At 40.7% G+C, this 18,324-nt stretch overlaps 1 protein-coding gene across 1 annotated transcript; it reads left to right on the top strand.

Annotated features, from left to right (window-relative positions):
- The first annotated feature begins 13,093 nt into the window (after window positions 1-13,093).
- Window positions 13,094-18,156, top strand: LOC126600465 (UTP:RNA uridylyltransferase 1). Its single transcript, XM_050267031.1, has 6 exons — window positions 13,094-14,408; window positions 14,825-15,193; window positions 16,211-16,434; window positions 16,658-16,721; window positions 16,839-17,035; window positions 17,768-18,156. The coding sequence occupies exons 1-6, from the start codon at window positions 13,275-13,277 to the stop codon at window positions 17,979-17,981; spliced, it is 2,202 nt and encodes a 733-aa protein (XP_050122988.1). The 5' UTR covers window positions 13,094-13,274; the 3' UTR covers window positions 17,982-18,156.
- Window positions 18,157-18,324: the final 168 nt, after the last annotated feature.

Genomic DNA, 18,324 nt, shown 5'->3' with positions numbered 1-18,324 from the left:
AGCACGACTCATTGCACAAGGTTTTTCACAAAGACCTAGAATTGATTATAAAGAGACATACTCTTCTATAATGGACGCAATTACTTTCTATTGCTTAATAAGTTTGGTGATTTCAAAAAAACTTGACATGCGACTTATGAATGTCATCACCGCGTATCTATATGGAGAATTAGATAGTGACATATATATGAAAGTCCTCGAATGACTTAAGTTGCCTGAAGCAACCACGAAGTATGTTCTCAATCAAATTAAGGCGATCACTATATGGACTAAAACAAGTTGGATGAATGTGGTATAATCGTCCCAGTGAGTATTTGATCAAAGAAAGATATATCAACAGTGTCATCTGCCCTTGTGTGTTCATTAAGAAATCAAATACTGGATTTGTTATAGTGGCAGTATATGTTGATGATATGAACCTAGTTGGAACCCCTGAAGAGCTCAATAAAACTGCTGAATATCTAAAAAGTGAATTTAAAATGAAAGGCCTTGGGAAAACAAAATATTGTCTCGGCTTGCAAATCGAGCATTGTGCTAATGGAATTTTGGTCCATCAATCAGCTTACATTGAAAAAATACTGAAGCGATTTGGCATGGACAAGGCTTATCCACTTAGCACCCCAATGATCATTCGTTCTTTAGACATTAAGAAAGATCCATTTTGTCCAAAAGAAGATGATGAATTGGTCCTTGGTCCAGAAGTACCATATTTGAGCGCAATAGGTGCTTTATTATATTTAGCACAATGTACTAGACCAAATATAGCTTTTTAAGTTAACTTGTTAGCCAGGTATAGCTCTGCTCCAACAATTCATCATTGGAAGGGAGTTAAAGATGTTCTATGATACCTTCGTGGGACAACAGACATAGGTCTCTTCTACTCAGACAAGTCCACAAATGACCAGATCCTCGTTGGATATGCAAATGCTGGTTTCCTCTCTGATCCGCACAAAGCCTGCTCACAAACTGGATATGTGTTCACTAATGGAGATACTGCAATTTCATGGCGCTCAACATAGCAAACATTAGTTGCTACATCTTCTAATCACTCGGAAATAATTGATTTGCATGGAGCAAGTCGTGAAAGTTCTTGGTTAAGATCAATGATCCATCACATCCAGAAATCATGTGGTCTACCTTCAAAGACAGACACTCCAACTATTATCCATGAAGATAATGCAGCATGTGTCGCCCAGATGAAGGAAGGATTCATCAAGGGTGATAAGACTAAACACATATTCCCAAGATTTTTCAATGCACATGAGCTTCAAAAGGCTAAAGTTATTGAAGTCAAACAAATCTGTTCCAATGAAAATTTAGCAGACTTGTTCACCAAATCTCTACCAAAGTGCACATTTCAGAAGTTAGTACAGGGAATCAGATTATGTCGACTTACAAATTTGAAGAATGCGGGATCAGGGGGAGATACAATTCAGGGGGAGCATCCATGATACATGCATGTTGTTTGTACCATACTTAACCAATCCTGAAACTACTGAGCACTAGTCAATGTTATACCGTCAAGGACCCCGAAGAGTTTCCCTCCAACCAGGAGGCCAATCACAGTGCGACATGTGTCGACATCAAAAGCCAATCATAGCGCGACACGTGTCAACATCAGAAGCCAATCACAACACGACACGTGTCAATGTCAAAATGAAACTAGAAACTCTCTTCTATAAATATAGATCATTCTCTCACAATATTTCCTAATGTCATTTGTACTAAATCATTCACTAGTACTCACAAAATGAGAGCTTGAACCTATGTACTTATGTAAACCCTTCACAATTAATAAGAACTCCTATACTCCGTGGACGTAGCCAATCTGGGTGAACCACGTACATCTTGTGTTTGCTTCCCTGTCTCTATCCATTTACATACTTATCCACACTAGTGACTGAAGCAATCTAGCGAAGGTCATAAACTTAACATTTTCTGTTGTACCAAAGTCCTCTCTGATTTTATGCATCAACATTTGGCACCGTCTGTGGGAACGACACTTATTCCCACTCTCTTCAGCTTTGTTAAGCTGGTTTCCACCATTCGTACACTCTCTATTGACCGGGCATCCTTTTCCAACATGGGGAGCGAAGGAAGCCATAGCACATAGAATGACATCCCTCTTGCACCTGGTGCGAAGCAACGAAAGAAGGAACAAAAGAAGTTTGCTCTTCAAGCTAAAATCGATGAACTGGAGGCTCAGAACAACAAGATAGCAATGAAGAATGAGATCCTCCAAGAGCAATATGAGAAGATCTTCGAGATGCTCCATGAGGCTAGATATACTAAAACACACGAGCTCATCACCCCTGTGGAAGTCAACCATCAACTGGGTGCCCCCCAACACGGAGGGTCATTTGCCCTCGACATGGGTATTCCCGTTGAGGAGCGAGCTACTCATCGAAATGGCGACCAACATGAGACTTTTCTCAACCCAGCTGCTTCGACCCGAAGTAGGAGGAGTGGAGGAATACACCTCTTTACAAAAGGAGTGGAAGGATCGAAAGCCATCTTTCCAGACTGTTGAGACTTCCTAAAGCAACGTCGAGACAATCCCATCCATGTAAACTCGAAGATCAATGACCCAAGGGTATCTGAAAGACTCGGTCCTCTCCCATGTCTCAGGTCGACTACCAATTTGAGGAAGGGGCAACAAGTCCTAGAGAAACACGAAGGTATATGGGACTTAGAGATGTTCCAAAATACATACCTTGGAAGTCAATACGGCGAGTCCAGGGAAAAATCACATGCTCTTGATCAAACTTTCCTACTTCCAAGAGGAGATGGAGATTTACGAAAGAAAGCTTCAGTGGTACATGACTCCACTCAGGACCCCCTTGTCTTACAACTCCTTAAGGAAGTAAACAAGTTGAAGGCCGAACGACAAGCTAAGATACCTTATTGGAACCAACCTAGGCATGCCCCTCTTATAAGGAGGATCCTCGACACCCCCCTCCAAGCAAAAACAAAACAGAAGCTTGGCTTGCAACTCTATACTAGAAAATGAGGACCTGATTGAACACCTTAACCTCTTTGAGTCCACCATGGCATACCGGATGCACACTGACGAAGAGCGATGTCTTCTCTTTCCCTCCACCCTCTCTAGCGGAGCTCTAAATTGGTATTGTCTTCTTCCACCTAAAACAGTAGACTCATTTAAGGAATTGAGGAAACTGTTTGTTTCTCAACACATTTTCCAAACCAATCGCTTACACTCTGCAGATGACTTGTACATTATTCGCCAGAAGCAAGACGAGTCATTACGTATGTATGTTGACCGCTTCAGCTATGAGTATTCCTGTTGTGCCGAGGCAGATGACAAGACTGCCCCCAAAGCCTTCACGGCAGGCCTACATGATTGTTTCTTCAAGTACATGATCAATGCCAACATTTGGAAAACTGACTCTGAAGTGATGGCACAGGCTTACAACCATGCCTCCGCCGAGGCAATGACATATCAAAGGAAACCCCCACAGCCACCCCTTATCAGCGAGTAAAAAGTGGAAGCTAGATCCAATCAAATGAGAAGACCTCGACCTTCCAAACGGCAGCGATGCCTCCTCCTGCCTTACTTAATACTTCGTCAAGTCAACAGACATATCAATCTCAGGGCAAAAGGAAAGATTTCCATCCTCACCAGTCCCATTTTAATAAAAAGAGTAAGGAACACTATCGCGATAACCAAGGGTATCGCCACGATAATGCCCGCCCTCAGGCAGTCAACACAGTGGGCCAAGAACGTGTCAGGACAGGCCCTACCCCGAGGTATAAGACATACACCCCTTTGAACGCCACATGCGTGGCCATTTACCCCAGCATAGCACACCTGATATCGAAGCTAATGCCGAGGCAGTCGGGTTACAAGCCCATGAAAAACACGGGCACGTTTTGCTACTACCACGAGCATAACGGCTATGACGGCGAGAAGTGTATCACCCTTCGTGATCATATTAAAGCTTTGGCACGTGAAGGAAAAATTGATCAATTCCTTCTTCACCCTCCAAGGGGTAACCGTAACCAACGTCAGGTGAATGTGATATATTCCATAAGTGGTGGCACACCCATATCTAAATCTTCCAACAAGGCCATGAAAAATAATGAACGAGCTTTCAGGTCTGGCCACCAAGTATTTCACGTGGAAGACATCAGGGGAGGCAAGTATCAAAAGCCTAACTGAGATCCAATATGTTTCTACCTTGAGGAAGAAAGAGGTATCATATACCCTCACAACGACCCACTAATCGTGAAAGCTCACATAGCTAACTTTGAAGTACGATGAATCCTGGTAGACATGGGGGCCTTGGTCAATATATTGTTTGCTGAAGCTTTCAGCGCCCTTAATGTAGCTAAACACTTGCTCGATCGCTTGATTTCTCCTCTGATAAGTTTCTCCGGTGATATCATGCAACCTTTGGGGAGCATACACTTACCTTTCACCATTGGTACAGGCCCTTACACAGCTACCATTACCACTACTTCCTAGTGGTTGATTGCCCAACGGCATACAATGTCATCTTCGAACGCACATGCATCAATGATCTCAAGGCCATGGTATCTACACATATGTTGTTGATGAAATTTCCAACCCCCTATGGCAATGGTTACATCAGAGGAGATCAACTTAGTGCACGATCATGTGACAACACTTTGGTCAAGCAACAGCACCTGCCTGTGCCCAAGGAAACCATTTCTATACATGACCAAGTCATAAAGACCAGCCCAGACGAAGCCAACTTGGATCTTCACGGTGGCAATAGTCAACTCGACGATCCTCGAGATGACTCTTTCACCCAGCAAGCACAACCCGCTGAAGAGTTGGAGAAGGTTTCTATCTTAAAAGATTATCTAGATCGTATGGTAAAGATTGGCACCACCTTGTCACCACCCATTCGATTGGCATTGATCTCTTTTTTGCAAGAGAACATTGAAGTCTTCGCCTAGTTATACGAGGACATGTCAGGCATCTCTCTTGATATCATCTGTCATCACTTAAGTATTGACCCTAAGACCAAGCCAGTGAGACAGAAGCGAAGATCTTATGACGCTGAATGGTACGAGGTAATGAAGGTAGAAGTTGAAAAACTCAAAGGCATAGGCTTCGTCCGCGAAGTCAATTATCCAACGTGGGTAGCAAATGTTGTCCTTGTTAAAAAGAATCCGACCAAGGAAAGTCTCCTGCTCCAAAAGGTCTTGTGGAGAATATGTGTCGATTACACCGACCTAAACAAAGGATGCCCGAAGGATAGCTTTCCTTTTTCCTCTTATAGATAGACTTATAGATTCTATGGCAGGGTGTGAACTCCTGAGCTTCATGGATGCTTACTCAAGATACAACCAAATCCTCATGAACCCTCCGGACCAAGAACACACAGTCTTCACTACTGACAGGGGACTATATTGCTGTAAAGTCATGCCCTTCGGCCTAAAGAATGCAAGAGTGACTTATCAGAGACTGGTCAATTTAATGTTCGCCGAACAAATTGGGAAAAGCATGGAAGTTTACGTTGATGATATGCTAGTTAAAAGCAAACATGCTGACCAACACATCACCAACCTATCAGAAACTTTCACCATTCTTAAGAGGTATCGAATGAGGTTGAACCCCAATAAATGTGCCTTCGGCGTAGGCTCTTGCAAATTCTTAGGCTTCATGATAAGCCAACGAGGCATTGAGACTAATCCTGAGAAGATCAAAGCAATCCTCGGCATGAAAGAACCAGTAACTTCAAAAGACATCCAGAGCCTTACTAGCAAGGTGGCCGCCTTAACTAGGTTCATCTCTAAGGCCACAGACAGATGTGCTCCTTTCTTCAAAGCACTTAAGGGAAGTAAGAAGTACATTACATGGACTGATGAATGTGCCGAGGCATTCAAGAACCTTAAAGACTACATGAGTAAAGCCTCTCTGCTCTCCAAACCTGAGGTTAGTGACACTCTCATTATCTATCTGTCGGTATCAGCTTCAGTAGTAAGTTTCGTCCTCATTCGAAATGATGGTAATGTCGAACGGTCTGTCTACTACGCTAGCAAGGCCTTACAAAATACGGAGACACGATACTCCAACATTGAGAAATTAGCTCTAACATTGGTCATGTCTGCTCGAAAACTTCGCCCTTACTTCTAAGCACACTCCATCATCGTGCTTACCAATCATCATCTTCGACAGATACTCCAAAGTCCTGACACTTACGGGCGAATAATCAAATGGGCGATAGCATTGGGTGAGTTTGACATCTCCTACCAACCAAAGCCAGCTGAGAAGGGCCAAGTAGTGGCAGACTTCATCGCCGACTTCACATATCATGTTGACATTGTTTCTACGCCTAAAGAATTGGTTTCATTACCCTCAGAAGCCCAGAAAATAGAACCAATAGCCCCAGCATGGAGTCTATATGTTGATGGCTCGTCCAACCAACAAGATTGTGGAGAACTGGTCCTTACGACCCCTGACAAAGTGGCGATGGAGTATGCTCTTCGTTTCAAATTCAAGGCGTCAAACAATAAGGCCGAATATGAAGCCCTCCTAGCAGGCTTACATTTGGCCAAACACCTTAAGGTTAAACGAATTGATATTTTCAGTGACTCCCAATTGGTGGTTAACCAGGTCACCAACAACTTTGACGCTAAGGATAGCTCCATGGCAGCATATCTGGCACAAACACAATTGTTGCTCAAGCACTTCCACTACCAAATCACCCAAATTCCTCGAGCGGCAAACAGTCATGCAGATTCTTTAGCTCGCCTCACCTCAGCGGTGGAAGACAAGATTGGGAGAAAAATTCAGGTCGAATTGTTAGTAGCACCAAGTACCATGGCTGCGGAAGTGTGCAACTTAGAACAGGGGGATAGTTGGATTACCCCGATTTATAGATTCCTTGCTCATGGGACCCTTCCAAATGACAAAGTCCAAGCTAAGCAGATTCGATACAAGGTTACCCGTTACTTGATCATTAATGACCAACTCTACAAGCGGGGTTTTAACCTACCGTACCTAAGATGCCTTACGCCAGCAGAGGCGAAAACTGTCCTTCGAGAAATACATGAAGGAGTCTGCGGAGATCATGCTGGATCTCGATCCCTAGCACACAAGGCTTTTCACCAAGGATATTACAGGCCAACACTCCACCAAGATGCCATCAGAATATCTCGCTCATGTGATAAGTGTCAACGCTACGCAACTATTCCTCACTCCCCTCCGGAGCCGCTCACTCCTATGATCAGCCCTTGGCTATTCGCCCAATGGGGACTTGATTTGATTGGCCCAATGCCTGCAAGGAAGGGCAAGGTTGAAGGAAATTTTGTGAAAAACATGTTCATTTGAGAAACATCTATAGCATGCAATTAACAAATTAAAGGCAGAATCATGCTTGCATGCACTCAAAACAAAACATTACCCATTAAATTCAAAGCCTAGTAGTTAGGTGAACCAAGACTTAACTCAAAAGAAAGTGAGTTAAGAAATTTATACCTTTGTAGATTCCTCTTTGCAAAAGCAAGGGATAATCACCCAAGAGATAGGGCCTTCATTCCTTGCTTCTTAGATCCATGGATTTGGATGGAAGAATAGGTTTCTCCAAGTTCTCAAAATTGAGAACCTCTAAGTCTCCACACCAAGGTAAGATTTTAAGAAGAAATGAGTGACCTAGAGGAAGTAAGATTGCTAGCTATTTTCCTCTAGGGTGGCCGGCCTCTTTAGAGAGAAAAGAGAGCTTGTGTTCTCATCCTTTCCCCAAAAGAAAAACCCTAAATGAATTTTGGCTATAAAGTAATATTTATACCTTCCTTCATTGGAGTGGCAAACTTGTAATTAAAGCAAGTTCACTACCCTCCTCTAAATGGCCGGCCTTAAGGGTTTATTGGGCTTTCAAGCCCTTTGTTTATTCAAGTTGTCATACAACTTGAGTTAATGGGCTTGACATTCAAATCCCATTGGGCCTTGCGGCCCAAAACTAACCCTAGGTCTATAACGAACTTATTCGTTTGATTAATTAACATATTAATTAATTCTAGCCATAAATAAATAATTAAACCATTTAATTATCCTTACTCATCTCCGTTGTTTCTTCAATCTCTACCTTACACGGTGTACTATCCATTAGGTTCCTTTTAGCGAGGTAGTGGGCGATTAGAACTCTTTCAAATCGATTGTGAATTGAAACTTACTTTCAATTCTCCCTTTAGTGATTATACACGTTTAGGGCTTCCACAAACCATGAGTGACACCTAGCAGTATGTCATGGTTACCCAAGCTAATCAGAAGAGGTGGAGAACCTATTCAATTTAGGATTACAATGCAATACGGTCTTTCTCACATACAATACTCTTGACCACATTGTTTGGTTTGATAGTTTATTCATGTCTATTATCCAATGTGATTCATTTACTTATATGATTACTTTGAATGTGATTTGGAACGACTTCCTAAATCTCATTCATACTCTAGCCAGAGATTCTTAATCATATCATAGAGTATTCTCCCTCAAATGGTTTGAAAGTTAGAGATCCCTTGTTGCGCATTCACTTGCCTCCATGGCTAAGTGGCTTAACCTCAACTATGTCGTGGACACCCGCGAATGGAGTGACTTTGACATAATCAAAGATCAAGGACCTAACCACAAGACAACTATGATGCCTCAGGTCAAAGGACTACTTTGCATTATCTCAACCATGAGTTCTCATGTGACATGAGTATGAGAACTTTTCGTTGATCATGTTCAGTGAACTTATTCCTTATTAAGCACCTACGTACTTGTCTTGGTGTCAGTCACACCAATGACTCGAGACCAGTCACTCTCACTAAGAGAAGACATAGCACATACTGATCTTAACAGACTGTCAATGCCCAATTGGCAATCTTATGATCAGGAACGTTTAGGATATGTATACGAAAGAGAATGGTCTCATAAATCTAACTTGTTTAAATTACATTCTCCTAATTACATATTCCTTGGACTTATCGTTTAAGCATATAACATTTATATGAGACGGCTTAAAACAATAATCTTTGCCCTTGATATTAAACTAGATTAGTTTAACATGTGAAATGTCCGTAAAGTATCATCACATGATTGGTTTTAGGGCATATTTCCAACAAAGGTTCACTATGCAATCGTTGCAGTTGACTTATCACTTCAGCCGCCAATGATTCAACTTGGCAGGTTCAAGCAAATAGGCGTTGGGTCATATTAGACACAGAACTTGCACACTGAACACTGAAAGCCAGAGAATCCATAACGGCAAACTCATCAGACCGTTTGGAAAGTAGGCTGTTATCTTTGGGAGTGAGAAGGTTCCTGGCCACCACCGTAGCGGTCATATCATTCTTCATCACAGAATCCCCAACGGTGAGAGGACCAGTAGGGGATAAGAAGGATGGGCACCATATGTTGTATTGAGAAGGCATGGCTGCCTCTTCACCAAAGTTCAAGTCAAAACGACTGTCGGATGGGCCAAACATTCTCAAAAATGATAAAGGAGAAATGAGGTGCAATAAATCTCTGAAGTAAGGGGAAAATTCCTACAAGCAATAACTCTCTGAATGTACTTCTTGCACACAATTAATGCCCTTATAAAAGAAAGGGCAACAGGGCCGTTAGTTCAAAAATTGAAAAGGCACCACTCTCTGGATTCCGAAGAGGCACCACTTTCCATACGCAACATCAGCTCCTCGGGTACCATAGATAACTTTGCCAAAGATCTATGACAAAGTTTAGACACATAAATTTTGAAGGTCCAGCTACCCTACTATTACCCACAAAGGTAAAGAAATAGCACCACTGTTTGATAACTAGAAAGTCCCTATGTGTGTCAACCTCCGTGCTCCGTGGCAAGGCAGATTGACAAAAATGCCCAACCTTTACTCACATTCGAGAAAACACTCCCAACAAGATTGCTTGCTCAAAAATCGAAGAGGCACCACTCTCCAAATCTCAAGAGCCAGACTCCCAACAGGATTACGTGCTCAAAAATCGAAGAGGCACTACCCTCCGAATCTCGAGAGCCAGACTCCTAACAGGATTACTTTCTCAAAAATCGAAGAGACACTGCTCTTCGAATCTCAAGAGTCAGACTCCCAACAAGACTGCTTTCTCAAAAATCAAAGAGGCACCGTTATCTGAATCTTGAGAGCCAAATCCCCAACAGGATTACTGGTTCAAAAACCGAAGAAGCACTACTCTCCGAACTTCGAGAGCTAGATTTCCTTGGATAAAGCTTGTCTGCAATCTTCACACACAACATCAGCTTTCCAGATACCACAGACCACTTTTTCAAAGTGCTCTGACAAAGTTAAAATACGTGAAGCTTGCAGTTCCCACTACATTGCTATGACCAAGAAGGGTAAAGGAATAGCATTATTACTTGTTGTTAGGGAAACTCCTATATATGTCGACCTCCATCCTCCATAGCCAGGCAGACCTGCAAATAAAAAAAATGCTCAACTTTTCTTCACATCCGAAAGGGCACTCTCAACAGAGTCTCTCGAAATACTCAGCTTCTTTTCCCCCCGATAATACCTCTGCAAACAAGCGACACCAGAACAAGAGTATCTCATATCATCAAGGTTAAAAGCAAGAGTATCCCATATCATGTTTTTTTCCTATATTTTCCTTTGGCCTTGTTCTTACCTGCAAGACAAGGAGAAAGAGAGCAATCAATCAGCACTTGGAATCAAGCTTTTCAGTCAGGAACTCACTGCCTGGAACCCCTTACCTGATTACTTACCTGGCATTGCTCTCAAGTACTCATCTTCAACATCTTATGCTTCTAGATAAGATACCACATCTGCCTGATGAACATATAGGGCAAGTAAGAAGGATATAAGGAAGCATGTGGAGATAAGTGTAACAGAACACGTGCCGATACATCCACTACTTTGTCAACAACAAAAGTATCCCATATTATCAAGGTCGAACGTAGTCTAGATTTGATAGACTTGTTTTGACCCTCAAATTCTTGAGTCGGCCTTATACTTTGAAGGAAACTAGAAAACCCTCCAGCCCAGTTCAAGAATAAGCTTGTGGAAAGTTACTTCTTCAAAAGCAAAAGTATTTCATATCATCTCTTCTCCATTTGCTTCTCCTTATCCTTGTTACTATTTACGACACAAGGAGAAGGAGAACAATCAACCGGAAGCCGAAGTCGAACCTCCAATCCAGGTTACTTGCTTGGAAGTCTGATTGCTTACCTTGTCTGTTACCTCATTCGGCAAATCTCCTAGCTCGGCGACTTAGGGGACTCCTACTATAGGGGTTGTATCGCACTTGACCAAGCCCGAAACTACAAGTAAGCTTCAAGTGAAATTGTTACATTACCTTGTGCATCTTTATCGGTTAAAGATACCACCCCTGGATGGAGGAAAAGTACTTCTAGAGAAGATACCACATTTACATATGAGACAGATAAGGCAAGTGAAAATGATACCACACTTCGATACTTAGAAGTTTCATGATTACTCAATGGCTTGGATCTTGCAAGTTCCCAACCGAGGAGCTTCCCTCACTCAGGAACTTAGGGGAGCACTAATTGTACCATACTTGACCACTCCCGAAACTACTGAGCACCAGTCAACGTTATACAGTCAAGGACCTAGAAAAGTTTCCCTCCAACCAGGAGGCTAATCACAGCGTGACACGTGTCGACATCATAAGCCAATCATAGCGCGACACATGTCAACATCAGAAGCCAATCACAACACGACACGTGTCAATGTCAAAATGAAACTAGAAACTCTCATCTATAAATAGAGATCATTCTCTCACAATATTTCCTAATGTCATTTGTACTAAATCATTCACTATTACTCACAAAATGAGAGCTTGAACCTATGTACTTGTGTAAACCCTTCACAATTAATGAGAACTCCTCTACTCCGTGGACGTAGCCAATCTGGGTGAACCACGTACATCTTATGTTTGCTTCCCTGTCTCTATCCATTTACATACTTATCCACACTAGTGACCGAAGTAATCTAGCGAAGGTCACAAACTTAACATTTTCTGTTGTACCAAAGTTCTCACTAAGTACTCTTTTTCCTTCGATTAGGATTTTTCCCATTGGGTTTTTCCTATCAAGGTTTTAACAAGGCAACATAAGTATGATTAACACCATATCAACAATCCGGGTAAAGTTGTACTCTTTTTCCTTCGCTATGGTTTTTTTTTTTCACTGGGTTTTTCCAAGTAAGGTTTTAACGAGGCAACTGATGTTGATATGTGGGCATCCAAGGGGGAATGTTGTAAATAGTAGGTATGTATGCCCACATGCATACAGTAAACTTTTCACAAGCTTAATAGTATAATTTGTTTCCCTTCAAAGTATTTGCTCTATATATAGAGCATTACGAGTGTTCAAAGAGATAGAGTGAAAAAGAAAGAAAAGTTAGAATATTTTCAGTATCCTCATATTTCTCTCTTACCTGCAATCATTTTGTGTTAGTATAATATATTGCAACAACCTCGCCCATGTCCCTACCAAGGTTATCTCTCTAACTTTTGCCTATTTATAACAAAAAGTCAATTAAAACTAAGATCGTTTACTTAATTAACATGATTAAATAGATAGACAGTTCAAAATACTGCAGTTGATTTACTAAACGAACCATTGATCTATATGCTACGATTGATTAACTAAAGTTACTTTAGTTTTTATTGATTTTTTGCTGAGATGATATTTACAAAGTAATTTATAATAGACCAGTTTCGATCATAAGCATGTAGTTTTGTAAATCAGTTACAAAAAGTTTTGATTATGAGTTTCTATTCATTATTGAGATGATTATGATGCACATATGTTGTAGAATAATACTTGGTTACTCAAATGATAAATAAGATTGATTCATAAAATTTCATTTTATGATTAGAACTGTTGTGCAAATAATCAATTAAACTAAGGTCATTTAGCTATCAAACTACATAAAAACAGGTAGACAGAATAGTAAAAGTATTACAAATTATCTATTTAACTTTAATTTTTTTTTTATAAAGACGATCTTTCGAGACACAATAGAAATAATTTCAATTATAAACATGAAGTTATTTGAATGGACATAAGTTTCTTTTAAACATCCTTCGTTGTATCAAGTCGTAAACGCGACAGAAAACTGTTATCAAACAATACTGCTTCTATTTTCTATTCGGGTCCCAATCAAATCCAATAAAAAAGTCTGACTCTCTCACTCCAGAGTTGAAGAGATTCCCTTCACACTTCGCGACTGCTCTGAAAACTGAACAATCTTAACCCCGTACTCATCCTCCCAGCCCATCCCCACCCCAATGGCCGGCGGTGGAGGAGACGCGCCGCCTCTCCCGTCCTCTAACGGCGGCGAATTCCTCCTCTCCTTGCTCCAACAACAAAAGCCCAACCTCCACCACCACCAGTCCCCCTCCACACAACAACAGCAACCGCCTCTAGTGCTCGATCCGGCGGTTGCTGCGGTGGGACCCACACTCCCGTTCCCGCATATGCCGCCGTGGGTATCATCCAACGGCCAAGATCATCACCCTCAACTCCCCAACCCGTCTTCCCTCTGGTCCACGCAGTCCCCTCCTCCTAATTTCAACTTCCTAGGGTTTCCCCAAAGCCCTTATCCCTCTTCCTCTCCCCCGAATCCCTTTCCCCAGTTCGCCGGAAACCAATTCCCGGGAAACCTCGAGGATTTGAGGAATCTAGTCGGCTTTCAGAGTCCAAACAATAATCCCCTCCAAAACCTTGCCCAGCTGAATCAGCATCAAGATCAGAAGCTCAAGTTTAGTTATTTGCCTGGCGACCTTGTCCAAAACCCCGAAGGTTCAGCAAATGCCAGCATTTCCTCTGAGGTTTCGAAGCTCAGCAATAGCTTCGACAGGAATCTCAATTTGAGTTCTAACAATTCTTCCACTTCCAATGAGTTCCGGCATGGGAATCACGATAATTTCGGTTCGAATTTCAATTCTCGGGAGCAGGTACGGCAAGGCGGAGGTGCAAGTGGAAGGGGAAAGCAGTTTCAAAGGAATACTCCGCCGCCAGGGTTTGGGAACAATGCGAGGGGAGGAGGGAGTTGGAATTCTGGGAATAGGAGGGAGTTTGAGCATAATGTGGATAGGGATAGGCAGAGTTCGAGTGAATTTGTGAGGAACAGGGATGTTTCTTTTGAAGATGAGAGGATGAGAAGATTGGCAAATGAAGATGGTCGAACTCGAGGCAATGGGGCTCGGGGATTAGGGTTCAATGCACAGCCTGATGAGCCTGGTCTGCCCACTGGCACCAATCTCCATTCGGCTTCTGCTTTGGAGATTGAAGAGTCGATGATGAATTTACAACATGGAGATAAGGCGAGAAAAGACGTTGAAGATGGAAGCCAAAAGTTGGTTGATGATGACAGGGATAAAAAGAATGAGGCAAAGCAACACCATAATGCGCGTGAAAAGGTTAAAACTTTGTTTCTATTACAATACATATAAAGGTTTTGAATGCTATGGGGAGTAAATTTGTTCCTGCTGAATTAATGTTATAGTTCAAGTTAATGCGTAGATAGTGTTCAATAAAGTGAAGTCATGCCTGAATATGCAGTCTGGGTTATACCAAACTCTTTTGCTCAACAACAATTAATGCAATATGTATGGAGATTTATTGGGACATCACTTGTTGATCGTGATTAAGAAGCATTACACCCATTATTATCTGCTGTGTATCTTATCCATTCATACCTAATCCAATGGCTGAGACACTGATTCTCAAGTCAGGTCCTTATAAGATGCCATAGGTTGTACGCGTATGTGTATTCTTTAATTATTCAAAGCAATGAATGGTTTAGATGTTAATTACTTATAGTTTTTGTTATCAGGAGTCAAGATCAGATAACAGAGGACAACACCTACTTAACCAAAGAATGAGAATCTTCAAAAGACAGATGCAATGTCGCATGGACATAGACAGGCTAAATGCTCCATTTCTTGCAATTTATGATTCCTTGATACCGACTGAGGAAGAGAAGGCTAAGCAGAAGCAATTGTTTACATTATTGGAGAGGTTAGTTACTAAAGAATGGCCTGAAGCTCGACTATACATCTACGGATCGTGTGGCAACTCATTTGGGGTTTCTAAAAGTGATATTGATCTCTGTCTTGCAATTGATGAGGCAAACATTAACAAGTCAGAGTTCTTATTGAGGTTGGCAGATATTTTGCAATCAGACAGTCTACAGAATGTGCAGGTGAATCAAAGTGCCTTCTCCTCATGAGTTTGTGTGATGGATAAAACTTTAGATTTTTCATTTATAAATCTTGACAGATGCTACTTGCAGTGTGTAGGTCATTGTATTGACCGATGTGCTTCTTACATTGAGACATAGATATAAAATTATTTGAGGGGCTAAATTTTAACCATAATGAGAAAAATGATTATCTGATGGTGCAGAAAACAAAAGCTGAATTACCATTTTGAGCTTAAATGATTTGAGCAACTGGGCTTCTTTCAGTTGATAAGGGAAACTTTCTGTATTTGAATTTGTACATTATTATATTCCCTAATATAGTCGCTATTCCTGCTTTGGGGGTTTACCTATGCAAAATATTGTTTGGCCACCTATACTTAATGGTTGATGTATGGAAGTAGGAGATTTAGGAAATTACCTATCGTTTAAGATGTAAGGCTTTGGTATTCATGATGATATTAGACTTTTATATGCTAGACTCTGATATTCAAGATATAGGGCTGTTATACTATTATTGAATGTTCATCTTGTGGTTCTGTAACTTGTATTGCTGTTTTGTCAATGTCCAACTAGGCAATCAATTATGAAATGTGTTTTTTTTTTTTTTTTTTTTTTTGTGTGGGGGGCGGGGGGTGTTGGTTGTTGGTTGAGAGGGAGGGAGGTGTTTGAAAACAATATTTTTTTATCAGGGAAGAGATTCTTGACATCCTCCATCTTCACTTTCAAATCCAGGAAATGCGTCAGCCTTTTTGTTTGTTTAGTGACAAGGTGGTGTTCGTACAATCCTGAGGCACATGAAGTCCCCTATCCTGCATGTACTGTGTACTGTGAAAGGATGGTGGAACAGTTCCCATATCATCTAGTTTTAGGATTTTCATGAAACAGCATATAAACTCATTATGCTTCATGTATCTTATCAAAGCAATACATTTACTATGGGCAACAGTATTTCCAGTAATTTAATTCTCCTAGAGTTTTATAATATTTATGTGTTATTTAAGTATTCCTGTTTGTCAGGCGTTGACACGTGCTAGGGTTCCCATAGTAAAGCTTATGGATCCTGTCACTGGAATCTCCTGTGACATATGCATCAACAATGTTTTGGCTGTCATAAATACAAAGCTTCTTCGTGATTATGCAAAAATTGATGCAAGATTACGGCAATTGGCTTTTATTGTGAAACATTGGGCCAAGTCAAGAGGAGTCAATGAAACTTACCATGGAACTTTATCAAGCTATGCGTAAGTTAACTTCTGAATCTCTCATTCCCAAAATTAGTGGTAAAAAGTCTTCAGCGACAGATGCCATTGACATTGATTCGATTACTCTGCTTCACTTTTTCAACACAAGATACTTTGGCTACTTCTACCTAGAGTCTTTGCTTTATTCAAAAACTTTTGGTTTGTGTGTTTATGACTTTCTGCCAGCTACCTCGAAATTGTTAATGTTTGCATTTAATTTCAGGTATGTTTTGATGTGCATTCATTTCTTACAACATCGCAGACCTGCTATTCTCCCCTGCTTACAGGTATGTGTTCCTACTTCCTAGTTGATGTCTTCAACGGAAGGACATCAAGGCATATATGGACATCATTTCAATATCATTCTTTTTCGGTGCTTAAGCACAACCTTTTTTCTCTTTCAGGGAATGCAAACAACGTACTCTGTCACTGTAGAGAACGTTGAATGTTCTTTCTTTGATCAAGTAGACAAACTAAGAGATTTTGGGTCCCATAACAAGGAACCTATTGCTAGACTCGTGTGGGGATTTTTCAATTACTGGGCATATAGCCATGATTATGCAAATTCCGTCATTTCTGTTCGTACGGGAAGCTTAATCAGGTGAGATATAGAATCTCTTATGTTTATTAAGGTAAGTAATTGAAGATATTAGTTGAATGGATTATTAATTGATATATTTATCAAATGTGTTTCAAATAAGGACAGTAGGTATATTGTCATCAGTTGAATGTTCTGAGAGAAGCATTTGCATATTAGGCTAGTATTAGGTAGATGCCACTGTCTTGCATCATTTTGAAGCTAAATTTATGCAAATATGCTGGACTTCATGTGCTCATATATCATATTCTGATTCATGTCCATGAGATATCTAATTACCTTTCAGTAATATTTTATCTTTTTTTTTTGTGCGTTTTACACTGAGCAGAGAATCTAGTCGATGTATTTCACAGATCACGTTTGACAAAACTATTAAGTTTGTTTTGAGGAACTATAGCAGGCATGCTTGAGCGTTTCATTCATCAATAGTTGTTTGATCTCAAGTGATTGAATTAGGGGGAACTCAGTCTGTTAAACCCATGGATTCTGAATAAAATATCACTTTGATGAATGTCATTTAAATTACTTTTCGGGCCAGAGTTGAACCTAAATCCTTTTATTTATAGTTTGTTGCCCCCATCGTCAGTAGAGGTTTTGTAGCTTGTGATTAAGAGCTGTAGTTGTCCAACTTATTGCCAATGGAAACCTTCAACTACGAACTTTCTTGTAATTATTTACCCAAAAGAGAAGAACCTTGCAACTAACCAACTTTAGCTGTGATGTTAATTTGTTCAGCAAGCGGGAAAAGGACTGGACAAGGAGGGTTGGGAATGATCGGCATTTGATATGCATAGAAGACCCTTTCGAGATATCCCACGACCTGGGTCGAGTGGTGGACAAGTACAGCATAAAAGTTCTAAGGGAGGAGTTTGAGCGTGCAGCCGACATTATGCAGTACGATGCAAATCCCTGTGTGAAGCTCTTTGAGCCGTACGTCCCTGATGTTTAATTATTTACTAGTTTGAGTATAATTTTGGTCCAGCAACAATGGTTAAATAAGCTATGATTGTGAAGTATTCTGCCACAATTCCATATGTGTGATGTTTATAGCATTTTTAAGCTTTATTTAAATGCGTCTAAGTGTAAAAAATATTTTTGTCTATATAAATTATTATCTTTAATTATTCCAAAAGGTTTTGATTTAAGTGTTAGCTAATTAAAACAGCTACGGAAATCATATTATCTGGTGTTTTCGTTTCTTTTATGGTTTTCTAGTTGCTTTGCTTGCTATTCTCAACTTTTTACATTGTAAAACGAAGGGAAAGAAAAGAGAAATAAGGTAGGATATTTTA

Source organism: Malus sylvestris, chromosome 2, assembly GCF_916048215.2.
Source record: "Malus sylvestris chromosome 2, drMalSylv7.2, whole genome shotgun sequence".
NCBI classification, from domain to species: Eukaryota; Viridiplantae; Streptophyta; class Magnoliopsida; order Rosales; family Rosaceae; genus Malus; species Malus sylvestris.
Note: the sequence above shows the minus strand (reverse complement) of the source record. Positions and strands in the feature narration are given on the sequence as shown.